We start from the raw sequence: 20,306 nt of genomic DNA, 5'->3' as shown, positions 1-20,306 counted from the left end.
TTTCAATTTCAATTTCAATTTCAATGGGCTGTCGAACAAAAACAAATATGAAAACACCCCAAGGCCTACGAGGGGCAGTAGAGGAATATGAAAACACCCCAGGTCTACTAGGGGTCGTAGGGAAAAAAATGAAAACGCCCCCGGGCCCTACGAGAGCCCGTCGGGAAAATATGGAAGCACCCCTGGGCCTATGTGGGGCCGTTGGGAAAAGCAAAACGGCCGCACGTAGGCCCGGTTTCCATGACTCACAACATAATGCATGCATGGTAACTGAGTGCAGACGAGGAGTCACAATAACGAGGCTGAAATATGTAGACCAAACCACACACTAGAAAGTGAAGGGACGACGACGTTTCGGTCAGTTCAGGACCATTCTCAAGTCGATTTTTTTTTTGCGATGAGGGAAGGATGTTGTTGTTGTTAAAGATTTAGCTACTCAGGACGAAGTGTCCATGTAGCACGGGCTATGGTGAGCCCGTAATTGAGTTTGGTTATACATGATAACCTTTTTCCTGTGATATTTGGGTCTAAGTTTAAAATGGAGTAGGGGACTTCTCCTTTTTCCCTGCTTATTTATCGCTTCTGTTTTAGTGCTCTGGTTTTAATCTTGTTTTATTTACATTATCTTGGTGGAGGATGTAGATGCAGAATGCTCACTAATGAGTCCCATTCCTCAACAGCTTTTCTGATCATTGTAGTCGCGGTGGAATGTGCATCTAATGCAGCTGCTGTCGTTGGATTAATGTTGAGTTTGATGCGCAGGGGTTCAGTAGCTTCACATTGCAGTAAGTAGTGCAATAGCGGCGCCTCTGCCTCAGTTTCACAAATGTGACACTCTTTAACTATTGGGTTCATTACCTCCCAGCAGCACTTGTACCCAAGTCTGAGTCTGTGTATGGCTACTGCAATGTCTCTGGATATCTTTTTGCCAGGCTTGAAAGAGGAGTAACCAGTGGCTTGTTCATACCATATCGCAGTGGATCTTCCTTCCGCTACTTTGGCTCTGTGGCGACTTTTGATAGTTGAGAATATTTTCTTCTTGATTTGCTCCTTTATCTGTGAGAAACTTGGAGGTATTTGAACCTGTACAACAGGTAGATCAGTGGAAGTTTTTGCTAGTGAGTCTGCCTTTTCATTACCCTCTATGCCAATGTGACTTGGTATCCAATTTAGGGTGATTGACAGCCCTCGATTATGGGCATCTTTTCCTATATGTTGAATTTCTGTGAGGAGTTGTATATTGTCTCTGTGCTGACTGGATAACAATGCCTGGAGCGAAGATTTAGAGTCTGTATGAATGATGACATCATGTAAATTATTCTCAATTGTATAGTTTATTGCCTCCTTCAGGGCATATAATTCTGTTTGCAATGTTGAGCACCCACTATTCATGCTCCAGTAAGCTTCATGGTTGGTAGTGTAAACTGCTGCCCCAGCAGAACTTTTTTCTTGATCAACTGATCCGTCTGTGAAGATGTGAGTCGTTGTGGGTCTAGAGATAGTTTCCATTTGTTGCTCTATTACTTCCTTGAGCCTCTGCGGGTCACATGCTGATTTTTTAACTGGTAATCTTTCAATGATTATCTTTAGAGTCGATTCTTCCCATGGAGGAGGCTGTCGAAAGTGTTGATATGATCTATCTTCCCCTTTGTTTTTAATGGTCCATTTCATGTCCATTTTCTCTAAAATTTTGACCACATTATGTATCCATGAGCTTGTTCTATACTGTAGGTTTTTCTGAAAGGATCTCTGTATGCTGTCTTTGACTGACAGCCTGGCAGTTGTTCCAGTAAGTTTTCCTATTATGGTGGCTATCCTTTGTTTCATCCTGTTTTCTTATGCTGGTAAATTTGTTTTCATTCTAAGGTTCTCTCTACGCGTCCATATAGGTGCTCCCAGCATTGTTCTCAGAGCATCATTTTGAGACACTTCCAGTTTCTGCCATTGGTTATCACTGAGGGATGTAAGAGCAGGAGCAGCATAGTCGATGAGTGACCTAACTGCTTGAACGTAGTACATTTTGAGTACTGGTAGAGATGCACCCTCTCTAAGACTGGTCAGAGAGCGCAAAGCTGAGTTTCTGGCTTTACAGCGTTGCCGAAGATATTCAATTTCTTGAGTGAATTTCAACAGGCTGTCTATTATGACCCCAAGGTATTGAAAAGAGGTAACCCACTCAATTTCTTGTCCTTGTATTGCCAGTCTGATGTCTTGAGTTTTCATTTTAACGGCCATTGCTTTTGTTTTATTGATGTTTATTTTCACTGCTATGTGTTCCGCTTCCCTGCTGATAATATCTAGGCATTTTTGTGCATGGTTCCTTGCACCTTTGCCATTGATGATGACCACAAAGTCGTCTGCATAGTTAAGCAGTTTGGCTTTTGGTAGCTTGAGCTTCATGAATTGTTCCATGAGACAGTTGAAGAGGAAGGGGCTTAGTATTCCTCCCTGCGGAGTTCTATTTTCCAGCCTCTTTGAGGTCGATGTTTTTCCTTGGAATTTGACTTTAGCTTCTCGGATAAGCAGGCTTCCTTTGGCAAAGGCAAGAGCGTGTCCTTTGATTTCCTTATCCACAAGGCAGCACAGTGTAGCTGGAGCACTGGCTAACTCGAAGGCTTTTTCAAGGTCTAGAAAAAGGATTCCAGGTTTGTCATTGATTTTATCCAGGAGGGAGGTAAGGCATTCTGTAGTACCAACACCTTTTCTGTAAGCAAACATATTTTGGTGCAGTGGATTGGCTTTCCGAGGGAAGGAGGCGAAGGGAATAAATAAGCAAGAGAGAGGTCAGGAGAAGAAAATCTTAGAGGAAGAAAAAGTATGGCCAAAGGTACGAAATGTAAGGTGTAATAAAGGGGGATAGTAATAGCAATAAGAAGAGGATAGTAATAGGGATAAGAAGGGGGATAGTAATAGGAATAAGAGAATGGTCCAGGACGAACCGAAACGTCGTTGTCCCTTCACTTTCTAGTGTGTGGTTTGGTCAACATGGTAACTGAGTATATATCATAACGCAAGTCGTTTAACGATACACAACGGGTGACAGGATATATGCCAGGGAAGGTTATACTGTAAGACGCATGTCCAGCATACACCGGGAAGTATACCAGACAAGAGAACGTAATATAAAAAGCATGCTAGGCATGGATGGGTACACAGATATATGTCTAGCTATAGTGGACAACATCTTGTATCTCGTGCATATATAAACAACATAATTTATGCCAACCAAGTGTATACAACATAATTTATGCCAGCCAAGTGTATACACAACAGGATGCATGAATTCAAAAAGCACTTAACCGGATGCATACCAAGCAAGAATACGCAACAGGCAGCAGGATGACTTGCACCCCCCCCCCCTTGTCCCGGGGACGTCTTACACCCTCTCATCTCCTGTGCTCTGCCCCGGGGACGACTTCCACCCTAGCACCCCCTGCACCCCTGTCGCGGTTACGTCTTACACACACTCTCACCCCCTGCACCCTACCCCCAGGGACGTCTCACCCCCCTGCACCCTGCCCCGGGGACGTCTCACCCCCTGCACCCTGCCCCGGAGTCGTCACATCCCTTGCACCCTGAACCGGGGTCGTCTTACCCCCTGCACCCTGCCCCTAGGACCTCTCCCCCCCTGCACCCTGCCCCGGGGACGTCTCATCCCCTGCACCCTGCCCCGGAGTCGTCACATCCCTTGCACCCTGCCCCGGGGACGTCTCACCCCCTGCACCCTGCCCCGGGGTCGTCTTACCCCTGCACCCTGCCCCGGGGTCGTCTTACCCCTGCACCCTGCCCCGGGGACGTCTCACCCCCTGCACCCTGCCCCGGGGACGTCTCACCCCCCTGCACCCTGCCCCGGGGACGTCTTACCCCCTGCACCCTGCCCCGGGGACGTCTCACCCCCCTGCACCCTGCCCCGGGGACGTCTTACCCCCTGCACCCTGCCCCGGAGTCGTCACATCCCTTGCACCCTGCCCCGGGGACGTCTCACCCCCTGCACCCTGCCCCGGGGTCGTCTTACCCCTGCACCCTGCCCCGGGGACGTCTCCCCCCCTGCACCCTGCCCCGGGGACGTCTCCCCCCCTGCACCCTGCCCCGGGGACGTCTCACCCCCTGCACCCTGCCCCGGGGACGTCTCACCCCCCTGCACCCTGCCCCGAGGACGTCTCTCCCCCTGCACCCTGCCCCGGGGACGTCTCACCCCCTGCACCCTGCCCCGGGGACGTCTCACCCCCCTGCACCCTGCCCCGGGGACGTCTCACCCCCTGCACCCTGCCCCGGGGACGTCTCACCCCCTGCACCCTGCCCCTGGGACGTCTCACCCCCCTGCACCCTGCCCCGGGGACGTCTCACCCCCCTGCACCCTGCCCCGGGACGTCTCACACCCCTGCACCCTGCCCCGGGACGTCTCACCCCCCTGCACCCTTCCCCGGGACGTCTCACCCCCTGCACCCTGCCCCGGGGACGTCTCACCCCCTGCACCCTGCCCCGGAGTCGTCACATCCCCTGCACCCTGCCCCGGGGACGTCTCACCCCCTGCACCCTGCCCCGGGGACGTCTCACCCCCTGCACCCTGCCCCGGGGACGTCTCACACCCGTATAACTGGGATATTCACCAGGGGGGGGGGGGCAGGAGGTATACCCAGCTGTGGGACGCTATATGATCGGAGGCAGAAGAGCCGCCGCCTCAGTGATAAGGAGACTACCAGATTACCCACACGCCCGGCCCTCTCCTCCAGGTAACCTCGCCTCCCTCACCGCCTCTACCACAGTCTAACACTCTGCCTAACACACTCTCTAACACTCTGCCTAACACACTCTCTAACAAAGTTGCAAACACAGCTTCCAACACACACTACAACAGTCTCCACCACACTCTACAACAGTCTCCAACGCACACTACAACAGTCTCCAACACACACTTCAATAGTCTCCAACACACACTACAACAGTCTCCAGCACACACTACAACAGTCTCCAACACACTCTACAACAGACTCCAACACACTCTACAACAGTCTCCAACACACACTACAACAGTCTCCAGCACACTCTACAACACACTCTACAACAGTCTCCAACACACACTACAACAGTCTCCAGCACACTCTACAACACACTCTACAACAGTCTCCAACACACACTACAACAGTCTCCAGCACACTCTACAACACACTCTACAACAGTCTCCAGCACACTCTACAACACACACTACAACAGTCTCCAACACACACTACAACAGTCTCCAACACACACTACAACAGTCTCCAACACACTCTACAACAGACTCCAACACACTCTACAACAGACTCCAACACACACTACAACAGTCTCCAACACACACTACAACAGTCTCCAACACACTCTACAACAGTCTCCAACACACACTACAACAGTCTCCAACACACACTACAACAGTCTCCAGCACACACTACAACAGTCTCCAACACACTCTACAACAGACTCCAACACACACTACAACAGTCTCCAGCACACACTACAACAGTCTCCAACACACTCTACAACAGTCTCCAACACACACTACAACAGTCTCCAACACACACTACAACAGTCTCCAACACACACTACAACAGTCTCCAGCACACACTACAACAGTCTCCAGCACACACTACAACAGTCTCCAACACACACTACAACAGTCTCCAACACACTCTACAACAGTCTCCAACACACACTACAACAGTCTCCAACACACACTACAACAGTCTCCAACACACACTACAACAGTCTCCAACACACACTACAACAGTCTCCAACACACTCTACAACAGTCTCCAACACACTCTACAACAGTCTCCAACACACTCTACAACAGTCTCCAACACACTCTACAACAGTCTCCAACACACTCTACAACAGTCTCCAACACACTCTACAACAGTCTCCAACACACTCTACAACAGTCTCCAGCACACTCTACAACAGTCTCCAGCACACTCTACAACAGTCTCCAACACACTCTACAACAGTCTCCAACACACTCTACAACAGTCTCCAACACACTCTACAACAGTCTCCAACACACTCTACAACAGTCTCCAACACACTCTACAACAGTCTCCAACACACTCTACAACAGTCTCCAACACACTCTACAACAGTCTCCAACACACTCTACAACAGTCTCCAACACACTCTACAACAGTCTCCAACACTCTACAACAGTCTCCAACACACACTACAACAGTCTCCAACACACACTACAACAGTCACCAACACACAATTCAATAGTCTCCAACACACACTACAACAGTCTCCAACACACACTACAACAGTCTCCAACACACACTGCAACAGTCTCCAACACACTCTACAACAGTCTCCAACACACTCTACAACAGTCTCCAACACACACTACAACAGTCTCCAACACACACTACAACAGTCTCCAACACACTCTACAACAGTCTCCAACACACTCTACAACAGTCTCCAACACACTCTACAACAGTCTCCAACACACTCTACAACAGTCTCCAACACACTCTACAACAGTCTCCAACACACTCTACAACAGTCTCCAACACACTCTACAACAGTCTCCAACACACTCTACAACAGTCTCCAACACACTCTACAACAGTCTCCAACACACTCTACAACAGTCTCCAGCACACTCTACAACAGTCTCCAGCACACTCTACAACAGTCTCCAACACACTCTACAACAGTCTCCAACACACTCTACAACAGTCTCCAACACACTCTACAACAGTCTCCAACACACTCTACAACAGTCTCCAACACACTCTACAACAGTCTCCAACACACTCTACAACAGTCTCCAACACACAATTCAATAGTCTCCAACACACACTACAACAGTCTCCAACACACACTACAACAGTCTCCAACACACACTGCAACAGTCTCCAACACACTCTACAACAGTCTCCAACACACACTACAACAGACTCCAACACACACTACAACAGTCTCCAACACACTCTACAACAGTCTCCAACACACTCTACAACAGACTCCAACACACTCTACAACAGTCTCCAACACACTCTATTAATTTTAAGAAATTAATTTGACTACAAATTAATTTCTTGCCCGATTTTGTTTTAATCTAATTCTGTTTCAAGCAAAATATTTCACAACATTTTGAGAAAATTCTTAAACAAAAAATTATTACCTACCTGTTAAAATAAACACTTTCTACAGATATTCATTATATAAAATTTTCTTATATATTTATTATAAACGTACATATTGAAAAAAAATCGTAACATTCTGAAACATTTATTTTTTATTTAAGGAGCTTTCAGTTTGTGTTAACTAATACTACTGAAATCTCTTTAAAACTTAAAGATCCTTTACTCCTTGATCACCTGTTTGGTCTTGTTTACCTATTTGAATGTTGGAACATCGCGTAGATTACGTTGGGAACGTCTCGGGCTACCGTAAACACCTCAGCTGTGAGCATTTGTGCACATCTCTGTAGTGGATGTCATTATGAGTGACCCTTATGAGTAATTTCACTTCACCCACTATCAGTTGTTTTAGACTACACCTTTACATCATGGCAACAACTCACATCGCTACAATGACACTAGAGTAGAGCAACAACGGAGTCCCCCCTGCACTCCCTTCTACACTCTCTAAATTCGCCTTCTGGAAGTACGCATTTAGAACTTTTTATGGTATATTTTATAAATAATTTATACATTTTGTTTTTGTATACTTTTGATTAGGTTTAATTGTTTTGTAATTTAATTGATACTGACATTTTTTAAACTCCAAAAACGTATTGCCAAAAATTTAAGAAAGTATATAACATTTTTTAAACTTTCTTCCCAAGTGACGAACATTCTAATCTTTAAAAGAGAACGTCAGTTCTCTGTTTCCGAGGAGGAAGATCAGAGACTTTGAGGAAGCTTATTTAAACTTTTCCAGATTTCCTGGTAATTGTATTGAGAGTGTCCCGGTGGGGGGGGGGGGGGGGAAGCCAAGGGCGGGCCCCCATACCCCCCCCCCCTTGTACGAGCAAGTGAATATGAACTGTGCTCTCCAAACTCCACCACAAAGTTTAACATTTACACATTGGTGTTTTCAGATACTGACGGGAAAGCCAATATTTACATGATAAATTCGCACAACCTTTCGGTTACAGTGATAAGGGGGGGGGGGAGTATTTGTGGGAGGAGACGAAGATATAGAACATAAGAACAAAGGTAACTGCAGAAGGCCTATTGGCCCATACGAGGCAGCTCCTATCTATAACCACCCAATCCCACTCATATACATGTCCAACCCGCACTTGAAACAATCGAGGGACCCCACTTCCACCACGTTACGCGGTAATTGGTTCCACAAATCAACAACCCTGTTACTGAACCAGTATTTACCCAAGTCTTTCCTAAATCTAAACTTATCCAATTTATACCCATTGTTTCGTGTTCTGTATTGTGTTGATAATTTTAATACCCTATTAATATCCCCTTTGTTATATCCATTCATCCACTTGTAAACCTATCATGTCACCCCTAACTCTTCGCCTTTCCAGTGAATGCAACTTAAGCTTTGTTAATCTTTCTTCATATGAAAGATTTCTAATTTGGGGAATTAACTTAGTCATCCTACGCTGGACACGTTCAAGTGAATTTATATCCATTCTATAGTACGGCGACCAAAACTGGACTGCATAATCTAAATGGGGCCTAACCAGAGCAAGATATAGCTGAAGAACCACACCAGGTGTCTTGTTACTAACGCTTCGATTAATAAATCCCAGTGTCCTATTCGCCTTATTACGAACATTCATGCATTGATCTTTTTGTTTTAAATTCTTACTAATCATAACTCCCAGATCCCTTTCGCTTTCCGACTTCGCAATCTCAACACCATCTAGCTCGTATCTTGTAACTCTATCATCATTACCTAGCCTCAAAACTCTACATTTATTAGCATTAAACTGCATCTGCCAGTCTTTTGACCATTTTAAAACCCTATTTAGATCAACTTGAAGTGATAGCGAGTTTTCTTTCGTGTTAATTTCCCTACCGATTTTTGTATCATCTGCAAGTTTGCAGATTTTGCTACTCAAACCTGAATCTAAATCATTTGTATATATTATAAACAACAGAGGTCCCAGGACAGAGCCCTGAGGTACTCCACTAACAACATTATCCCACTCTGACTTAACCCCATTTATACTAACTCTGTTTCCTTTGGAATAGCCATGCCCTAATTCAACTTAATATAGCACCTCCAATACCATGAGCTTCTATTTTTTTAATTAGTCTTTCATGTGGCACTGTATCAAAAGCTTTGCTAAAGTCAAGGTACACAACATCACAATCCTTACTACTATCAACTGCCTCAACTATGCTGGAATAAAAAGTTAGCAAATTTGTTAAACATGAACGGCCATTTGTAAAACCATGTTGCGACTCATTTATTAATTTATGTTTTTCAAGATGGAGATGAATTGTATTTGCAATTATTGATTCAAGTAACTTTCCCACAATAGACGTTAGGCTACTTGGCCGATAGTTTGACGCAAGTGATCTATCTCCTTTCTTAAAAATTGGTACCACATTAGCTACCTTCCATGACTGGCACTCTGCCTGACTCTATTGATTTATTAAATATGGTAGACAGTGGCTCGGAAAGCTCCTCTTTGCATTCTTTAAGCACCCTGGCAAACACTTCATCCGGACCTGGGGATTTGTTTGGTTTTAGTTTTTCGAATTGTTTAATTACATCCTCCCTGGTAACTGCTAAACTAGTCAACCTGTCCTTATCCCCACCCACATAGACTTGTTCGGCTGAAGGCATATTGTTAAGTTCTTCTTTAGTAAATACAGATATAAAATATTAATATACAATATTAAAAATATAATAATACTACTCATCTCCTTGTCATTATCCGTTATTTGACCTGTCTCAATTTTTAATGGACCTATCCTTTCCATAGTCTTAGTTCGATATAACTGAAAAAAACCTTTAGGATTTGACTTTGCTTGCTCTGCTATGCGAACTTCATAGTTTCTTTTTGCTTTCCTTATCTCTTTTTTAACATTTCTAACCAGTTGTATGAATTCCTGTTCTAAACTGACTTCCCCATTCTTAATCCTTTTGTACCAAGCTCTCTTTTTACCTATAAGGTTCTTCAAATTCTTTGTTAATCCAGTTTGGGTCATTAATATTCGATCTATTCAATTTGTATGGTATACTATGTTCCTGTACTTTGTTTAGAATATTCTTAAATAAGTTATATATTAAATCCACATCGAAATCCCCTGTTGAGTATACCATGAAGATGTTGACAGTAATGACGACGGTGTATTGTGAAAATGATTACAGTGTGGCGAGACGGGTGAGGCGAGAGATGGGAGTGATATGGACGGTATGTGTGTGTGCGGAGACAGAGAGGGTGCATACGTGGGGGAGATAAGGAAGATGTGGGGTGGGGGGGGGGGAGATTTTTGTTGTTGTTGTATGGGGGGGGGGAGATGGGTGGATGCATGTGGGAGAAGTCAGGTAGAGTATATGCGGGGAGTATATATATAAACGCACAAGCACACAAATGCACATACACATTAGCACAAACACACAAGCGCACAAACGCATAAGCACTGAAATTCACAACCACACAAACTTAGAAATATTCAATAACACAAACGAACATACACATAAACAAATAAACATACAAACGCACGAACATGAAAACGCACAACAACACAATCATTCATGCGCAACACAGTCATTAATAAGTGCAAAAAGCATATAAAATCACAAGCACAAAAACGAACAAACTTACAAACAAACGAACAAGCCCACAATCACACAAACTCAAACGCACAAGCATACAAACAGTCAAGCACAAACGCATACACATACACATAAACATACACATAAACATACACATACACATAAACATACACATACACATACAAACAGTCAAGCACAAACGCACAAGCATACAAACAGTCAAGCACAAACGCACAAGCACCCAACCCCAGAAGCACATTAATGCACTAGGTCATGTTCTGCAAGCATGGCAGAACCTGGCCACCCAACATAATAAGTGGTGTAGAACTTTTCCTATTTTAATCAGTGACTCTCTTGGCCCCACGTAAATCAACGACCCTCCTGGCCTCAGGTAAATCAGTGACCCTCCTGGCCCCACGTAAATCAGTGACACTCCTGGCCCCACGTAAATCAGTGACCCTCCTGGCCTCAGGTAAATCAGTGACCCTCCTGGCTCCACGTAAATCAGTGATCCTCCTGGCTTCAGGTAAATTAGTGACCCTCCTGGCCTCAGGTAAATCAGTGACCCTCCTGGCCTCAGGTAAATCAGCGACCCTCCTGGCCTCAGGTAAATCAGCGACCCTCCTGGCCCCACGTAAATCAGTGACCCTCCTGGCCTCAGGTAAATCAGCGACCCTCCTGGCCTCAGGTAAATCAGTGACCCTCCTGGCCTCAGGTAAATCAGTGACCCTCCTGGCCTCAGGTAAATCAGCGACCCTCCTGGCCTCAGGTAAATCAGTGACCCTCCTGGCCTCAGGTAAATCAGTGACCCTCCTGGCCTCAGGTAAATCAGCGACCCTCCTGGCCTCAGGTAAATCAGTGACCCTCCTGGCCTCAGGTAAATCAGTGACCCTCCTGGCTCCACGTAAATCAGTGACCCTCCTGGCCCCACGTAAATCAGCGACCCTCCTGGCCTCAGGTAAATCAGCGACCCTCCTGGCCTCAGGTAAATCAGTGACCCTCCTGGCTCCACGTAAATCAGTGACCCTCCTGGCCTCAGGTAAATCAGCGACCCTCCTGGCCTCAGGTAAATCAGTGACCCTCCTGGCTCCACGTAAATCAGTGACCCTCCTGGCCCCACGTAAATCAGCGACCCTCCTGGCCCCACGTAAATCAGCGACCCTCCTAGCCCCACGTAAATCAGCGACCCTCCTGGCCTCAGGTAAATCAGCGACCCTCCTGGCCTCAGGTAAATCAGCGACCCTCCTGGCCTCAGGTAAATCAGTGACCCTCCTGGCCTCAGGTAAATCAGTGACCCTCCTGGCCTCAGGTAAATCAGTGACCCTCCTGGCCTCAGGTAAATCAGCGACCCTCCTGGCCTCAGGTAAATCAGCGACCCTCCTGGCCCCACGTAAATCAGTGACCCTCCTAGCCCCACGTAAATCAGCGACCCTCCTGGCCCCACGTAAATCAGCGACCCTCCTGGCTTCAGGTAAATCAGCGACCCTCCTGGCCTCAGGTAAATCAGTGACCCTCCTGGCCTCAGGTAAATCAGCGACCCTCCTGGCCTCAGGTAAATCAGCGACCCTCCTGGCCCCACGTAAATCAGTGACCCTCCTGGCCCCACGTAAATCAGCGACCCTACTGGCCCCACGTAAATCAGTGACCCTCCTGGCCCCACGTAAATCAGCGACCCTCCTGGCCCCACGTAAATCAGCGACCCTCCTGGCTTCAGGTAAATCAGCGACCCTCCTGGCCTCAGGTAAATCAGTGACCCTCCTGGCCTCAGGTAAATCAGCGACCCTCCTGGCCTCAGGTAAATCAGCGACCCTCCTGGCCCCACGTAAATCAGTGACCCTCCTGGCCCCACGTAAATCAGCGACCCTCCTGGCCCCACGTAAATCAGTGACCCTCCTAACCCCACGTAAATCAGCGACCCTCCTGGCCCCACGTAAATCAGTGACCCTCCTGGCCCCACGTAAATCAGTGACCCTCCTGGCTCCACGTAAATCAGTGACCCTCCTGGCTCCACGTAAATCAGTGACCCTCCTGGCCCCACGTAAATCAGTGACCCTCCTGGCCCCACGTAAATCAGTGACCCTCCTGGCCCCACGTAAATCAGTGACCCTCCTGGCCCCACGTAAATCAGTGACCCTCCTGGCTCCACGTAAATCAGTGACCCTCCTGGCCTCAGGTAAATCAGCGACCCTCCTGGCCTCAGGTAAATCAGTGACTCTCCTGGCCTCAGGTAAATCAATAAAAAATGTGTAGCGTTGAGAGTTAACTAAAAACCAGCAGTTTACTGGGACATAATAATCTTTACGACACAGCATATATATACAATATTTACATAACTGCAACAAATTAATTATAAGTAGAGTAAGTTATCACAAGACGCAAGTCACAGTAGCTAGATGTTACTAAGCATAACTAACTTAACAACATGGGTACACTAGACAGTATGGCAGCTATGTTGTGGACAAGGTGGGTGGTGATGTTACATAACCATAGTGCAACCCGTCCTCGACTCAAGTCCATTACATCCAGCGGTCGCCCCCACAGACGCATTCATAAATTTTAACTTGCTGTTCATTCAAAACAAGAATTTTCTCAAATATAAATTAATATTATAATATATTAGCATATTGTGCATATATAGGCATAGGTTAGGTTAGGTTAGGTATTTAGGTTCGGTTGGCGATTATTTGCATTTGTAGTACGTGGGTGAAGTATTTATAGCATTGTGGTTCGAACAAAATTCGTTCAGTAAAGCCCCTGTAACGGAAGTGTTCGAACGAAATCAATTGTGAGTCGTGTCTAAACCGTTTTTCATTCATAAACAGGGGATTTGGCGGGTGCATGAAATCATTTTTGGGTCTTTGTTTGGAGGACGGGCTGCACAACTCATGACTTTCGAACACTTCCAGAACAAGCACTTCACTGACGAATTTTGTTCGAACCACAACGCTGTAAATGCTTCACCACGTACTACAAATACAAATAATCGTCAACAGAACCTAAATACCTAACCTAACTAGTGCCTATATATGCACAATATGCTAATATATTATAATATTAATTTATATTTGAGAAAATTCCTATTTTGAATAACCAGCATTTTAAAATTTATGAATGCGTCTGTGGGGTCGACCGCTGGATGGAATGGACTTGAGTCGAGGACGGGTTGTAGACACAGGGGAGTTGGCTGGCCAGCCTTCAATTGTACAAATAGTTCAACTACTCAAGAACAACATAATGAAATATTATATATCAACATAATACCTGTGTTCATGGTGAAATTTAAATACATTCATACATTAATATATACACTGTAGTAGTATAATGGTAAAGAAATTTGTATTACAGTAAATGAATGTCTATAAGTATGGGCCAAGCGCATCTAGTTGGAACTGGTTACGATGGGGTCATAACAGCCTAAATAAGAACAGTCTTTAGACACTTGTGTAAGGAATCATTCATAACCATGTATACCAGGGGCCTCGTAGCCTGGTGGATAGCGCGCAGGACTTGTAATTCTGTGGCGCGGGTTCGATTCCCGCACGAGGCAGAAACAAATGGGCAAAAGTTTCTTTCACCCTGAATGCCCCTGTTACCTAGCAGTAAATAGGTACCTTGGAGTTAAGTCAGCTGTCACGGGCTGCTTCCTGGGGGTGGAGGCCTGGTCGAGGACCGGGCCGCGGGGACACTAAAGCCCCGAAATCATCTCAAGATAACCTCAAGATAACCACATGTGTCAGACCAATCCTGGAGTTCATACCTAATTAAAAACAAGACAAAGTTAGAGAAGATTCAGAGGTATGCCACCAGATTAGACCCAGAACTGAGAGGTATGAGTTACGAGGAAAAGCTATGGGTACTAAACCTCACGTCCCAGGAAGACTAAATAATAAGAGACATGATTGCGATCTACAAAATTCCCAGAGTAGTTGACACGGTGAACAAAGACAAACTATTTAGCATTGGCAGAACACGAACAAGGGGACACAGGTGGAAACCGAGTACCCGAATGAGGCACAGAGACATTAGAAACAATTGTTTCAGTGTCAGAGTGGTTAACAGAGAGGCAGTGATGTGGTGGAGGCTGACTCAATGCACAGTTTCAAGTGTAGATATGATAGAGCCCAGTAGGCTCAGGAAACTGTGCACCAGTTGATTGACAGTTGAGAGGCGGGACCAAAGAGACAAAGCTCAACGACTGCAAGGACAACTAGGTGAGTACAAACACCGAAGTACACAAGCACATGCACATAAACGCACATGCACACAAACGCACAATGCACATGCAGACAAACGGGTGTCTGGTAGCTGAGCTGACAGCGCGCAGGGCTCGTAATTCTGTGGCCCGGGTACGATTCCCGGACCAGACAGAAACAAATGAACAAAGTTTCTTTCACCCTGATGCCCCCTGTTACCTTGCAGTAAATAGGTACCTGGGAGTTAGACAGCTGTTAAGGAGCTGCTTTCTGTGTGTGTGTGTGTGTGGGGGGGGGGGGCCATAGTTACAGTTGATTGACAGTTGAGAGGCGGGCCGAAAGAGCAGAGCTCAACCCCCGCAAGGACAACTAGGTGAGTACAAACGCACATGCACACAAACGAGTAAGTGCTCAAACACAAACACACACATCGTCACAAATGCACAAGCCCTCAAACGCACAAACAGGCAAATGAAGAAGCACATAAACGCACATTCTCATAAACGCTCAGGCATATAAACACACGAACTCACAAACGCCTCACATTCATACGCGCTCAATTACATAAATGCACAAGCATATAAACGCAGAAGTTGAAATGTCAAATTCCCACCAGTTGATTGACAAGCGAAAGACGGGACCAAAGAGCTGAAGCTGAACACCCGCAAGCACAAATAGGTAAGTACAACCAGGTGAGTACAAGCACAAACACACGCACAGGCACACACACACAAATAAACAAACACACAATCGCAGAACACAAGCACACAAACACACACTGGAGGAAAGGAGAGATAAGGGGACATGATAACGACATATAAGATTCTGAGAGGAATTGACAACGTAGACAAAGCAGTGTTGTTCACAGCTAGGAACAGCAGAACGAGGGGTCATAGATGTAAACTGATGACACAAATAAGTCATAGAGATATCAGAAGGAACTTTTTCAGTGTTAGAGCTGTCAGTAAATGGAATTGGTTAGATGCAGAAGTAGCTGAAGCAAATTTGATTCAAAATTATAAATGTAAATATGATAAAAGCGTAAGAAATGGGTCATTGCATTAATCTAAGAACATTTGGAAGGTGGGGCTGAGGGGCTAGTACTGATTGGTTTGTGGACATAACTCACTGCTCATAGTACTGGATGGTTTGGGACATAACTCACTGCTCATAGTACTGATTGGTTTGTGGACATAACTCACTGCTCATAGTACTGGATGGTTTGGGACATAACTCACTGCTCATAGTACTGGATGGTTTGGGACATAACTCACTGCTCATAGTACTGGATGGTTTGGGACATAACTCACTGCTCATAGTACTGGATGGTTTGTGGACATAACTCACTGCTCATAGTACTGGATGGTTTGGGACATAACTCACTGCTCATAGTACTGGTTGGTTTGGGACATAACTCACTGCTCATAGTACTGGATGGTTTGGGACATAACTCACTGCTCATAGTACTGGTTGGTTTGGGACATAACTCACTGCTCATAGTACTGGATGGTTTGGGACATAACTCACTGCTCATAGTACTGGATGGTTTGTGGACATAACTCACTGCTGATAGTACTGGATGGTTTGTGGACATAACTCACTGCTCATAGTACTGGATGGTTTGGGACATAACTCACTGCTCATAGTACTGGATGGTTTGTGGACATAACTCACTGCTCATAGTACTGGATGGTTTAGGACATAACTCACTGCTCATAGTACTGGATGGTTTGTGGACATAACTCACTGCTCATAGTACTGGATGGTTTGTGGACATAACTCACTGCTCATAGTACTGGATGGTTTGTGGACATAACTCACTGCTCATAGTACTGGATGGTTTGGGACATAACTCACTGCTCATGGTACTGGTTGGTTTGGGACATAACTCACTGCTCATAGTACTGGATGGTTTGTGGACATAACTCACTGCTCATAGTACTGGTTGGTTTGGGACATAACTCACTGCTCATAGTGCTGGATGGTTTGGGACATAACTCACTGCTCATAGTACTGGATGGTTTGGGACATAACTCACTGTCATAGTACTGGTTTGGAATATCTTTCCAATCTCATTTAATGCAAAGACTTGTGTGGTGGCTCAACAACAACAACAGCTTGCGAGAGTTTTTCAGAAGCAAATAATGTATTTCATGCAGCGTCTTGAACATGGTAAACAAAACTGCTCACGACCATTGACAGCAGGATTCAGCCTCTCACAAGTCACCAAGCAACAGAAATAGCTAGACTACTTTGGTTGTAATAATACTGTAACAGATAAATATTGTATTAACTGCCATGTTGTTTCTGTCATACTCTTGCTTGGGTCTTCTGTCATTCGTTGGTGGGTTATATATCACTGGTATTTGTACTCTTGGTCCTCCCATCGTCATGGTGACTGTTATTTAGTCTCTGAACCCCCCGTAGCCTGGGATAACCATCTCCTTGAAACTCCATTCCTTTTCCATCAGTAGGACCCCTCTGCCTCCTCCCCTTCCCTCTCTCTTTTTCCTTATTATAGTGTAGTCCTGGGGAAACCACCACATTTGTTATGATTCCTGACAGATTTGTTTCTGCGAGTCCTATTACATCTGGATTCTCTTCTTGCATTCCTTCCCTAAGTTCACTTCCTTTGTTTGTTATCCCATCTATGTTTGAGCACATTACTTTAAAGCTGACTTTTTTCCATCCAGTCTGATTTTCATTTGATACCCCTGAAATAGGGGGACAGGGAGGGGGTCTGGAATTGGAAAGAGGGGGGGGGGGTGCAGGGAGGATCTGGGATGGGAGGGCGTGGAGGGTCTAGGAAGAGGACTAGGCGGATCTTGAGTGGGGGTGGCTGGGAAGATCTGGGATGGTAGGTGAGAATGAAAGGGTCTGGGGATTGGGGGCAATGAGGACATTGGACAGGGGAAGCAGGGAGGGCATGGGGTGAGGGAACATGGAATTAAAGGGTTGAGGAATGAAAGGGAGCATGGGGGTAGGTGGAGGCCGGGAGGGAATGAGGGGTAATAAGGAAACCCTGGGATAGGGAGGGAATGGGTGGTAGGAAGGGGAGCTCTGGGTGGGAGAACAAGGAAGGGGAGCCTGGGGTGGGGAAGCAAGTCAGGCATGGTCTGGAGAGGGTCTCTAATGGTTGGGGAAGTGTAGGTGATTCGGGGAGAAGAGTTGTGGAGTGGGTGGCTTCTGTTACACTTCTCTCTGGGGATGTTGGCCAGCTGGTGGAGAGTTTCCCACTTCCCTCTGTGGTTAATGAATATATTGAGCTAAGGCCTGTGGCTTCCCCATTCCCTTTCCTCTCCTTGCGCCTCTTTCTTGCTTCTGCTGCTTTCTTTCTGCCTACCCTTGTCGGGTAGGCAGAAAGTCAAGTCCCTTTGCAGAAAAACATCCTTGTATTCCCCTATCTGCGAAGGCTTGCTCTTCCTAGATAGGATTTCCTCTTTTGTTGCTTCGTTCGTGAACGCTAACTTATCAGTTGCTTCCGTACCTTCTTGTAACCACCTAGCATGAAAACCTTCTCCATGTTGATATCAGCCGCCTCCATATCCAAATCCTTCAAGATCTTTGTCACAGTTGCTCGGTCCTTCCCTCTCCACTCCTCCTGATTGGATCCTTCCGGTTCCTGTACTCCTACAACTATAAAAGCTCTTTTTCTTTCCAGCATCTGAGTAATGCACTTTGCAGCTTCCTGAGAAGTAGCTGTTTTCCTAGTTGCTCCTTCCAAAGCAGCCTTGGCACTAGGGTTGTTAGTAGCATTTCTGCAGACAAACGTCTCTCTGGAAGAAGCCCTCCATCAACTTCATCCCCTGTTTCCAGGAGGTTGTTTGCCTCGTACTGGTTCGGATTGGAATTCACCTTAAACGTCTTTATCTCTTCCTTGGGTTCCCACATCTCAGGCTGGAGGCTCTTCATTTTCCTTAGTTCTCTGCTGAATTCCTCAAATACTTGGTTGACTATCTTACAGGTAGTACCCCACAGTCCTCCCTGTTCCCTGTGTGTGCTGATGCTCCTCAGTCATCCTCCCTCCCTGTTCCAGTTAAGTGGGTTAGAAATTGATGCCTATGTTTTTTTATTATTATTATTTTCTACCACTGGCGTTGCCAAACATGTTCAGTGCTATCCAGCATATATTAATTTTCTCCTGTCCTCCATGGCTAGAGATCTATTAAACTTATAGTTCAGTGATTTATTGAACAATCAACCACAGAAGTTGATTGTAGTGCTTTTAAAATGCTAATCTAACCTACAAACATAAACACACAGATTTACGTCTGTACTTCATTAACAGTGTCCGAGGAATCTTTTACATGGTGCTATTAATGTGCATTTACAAAGGGGAAATATAATTCTGATCAGCTTAGAGCAGGGGTCTCCAAACTTGTCAATGTAAGCGCCACATTATATATTTCCCATATTTATGCGGGCCGGAGGAATAAAAAATGAAAAAAAAAAAAAAAAACAAATCAGTGCCAGTAATTTAATTTCCTCAAATATTAAAGTATAAACATGGAAAAATTAAAACATATCTTTTTGGAAAAAATCAGGGTAAACTAAATAGTTTCCTGCCTTTAGTTTTATGCAACCAAATTAGTGTGACGAATGATACTGTCGTTTTGACTTCAAAATTTAATTAAAATCAGGTTCCAGATTAGATGAGCCAATTGTAAGAATTGATTTCAAGTGATCATCAGACAAATTTGCTCGATAGTTAGATTTCACATACTTCATTTTGGAAAAAGTTTGTTCACACAAGTATGTTGAACCAAAAATGGACACAAAACTACAAGCAAACTTTATCAAATTTGGAAACTGATCTGGCTGCAGGCATTTATAAAACTCAATCAGATTTCCTTCTCTATACTTATCTTTCAGTCTGTCATCTGCCTGGAGATCAATAATTTCCATTTGAAATTGAGTTGGAAAATTTTCAGCATTGCAGTCAAATGTATTATGAAAGAGCCTGATTTCATTTGCTCTGGCATCAAGGTCAGCAAATCGCTTCTGAAACTGTTTTTTCAAATCTGAAATTATTTCATTTGCAAATGAAAAAGGAAATTCAACTTTACTTTCTGCATGAAATTTTTCACAACATGGAAAATGAGCAAAATTCTTAACCTTCACCTGGCCTTCAAGTAGCGCAAGTTTTGCTCTGAATGCCTTGACATGAACAAAGTAGTCACTGATCAAATTTGTTTTGCCTTGCAATTTCAAATTCAAGTTATTCATATGACCTGTCATATCTGCAAAAAATGTCAATTTTCAAATCCATTCACATTCTGATAATAATGGCTGAGGTTTATTTTTCTCTGTGAGAAATAAATCAATTTCTAATCTGAGCTCAAAGAAATGCAGCAAAACCTTTCCACAACTAAGCCA

The 20,306-nt window shown here is 45.2% G+C and overlaps 2 protein-coding genes across 2 annotated transcripts in view; both read left to right on the top strand.

Moving 5' to 3' along the window:
- Positions 1 to 12,987, top strand: part of LOC123768340 (putative uncharacterized protein ENSP00000383309) — a 29,835-nt gene extending 16,848 nt beyond the window's left edge. Inside the window, exon 2 of the mRNA XM_069307110.1 lies at positions 11,084 to 12,987. Coding sequence (XP_069163211.1) covers positions 11,084 to 12,987 — 1,904 coding nt within the window. The remainder of the gene's footprint in view (positions 1 to 11,083) is intronic.
- Positions 4,667 to 20,306, top strand: part of LOC123768084 (methyltransferase-like protein 27) — a 116,111-nt gene continuing 100,471 nt past the window's right edge. The window contains exon 1 of the mRNA XM_069306865.1: positions 4,667 to 4,733. The gene's annotated coding sequence lies outside the window, so the exon portion shown is untranslated. The remainder of the gene's footprint in view (positions 4,734 to 20,306) is intronic.

Source organism: Procambarus clarkii, chromosome 59 (assembly GCF_040958095.1).
Source record: "Procambarus clarkii isolate CNS0578487 chromosome 59, FALCON_Pclarkii_2.0, whole genome shotgun sequence".
NCBI classification, from domain to species: Eukaryota; Metazoa; Arthropoda; class Malacostraca; order Decapoda; family Cambaridae; genus Procambarus; species Procambarus clarkii.
This window is presented reverse-complemented; position numbering and strand designations above follow the sequence as displayed.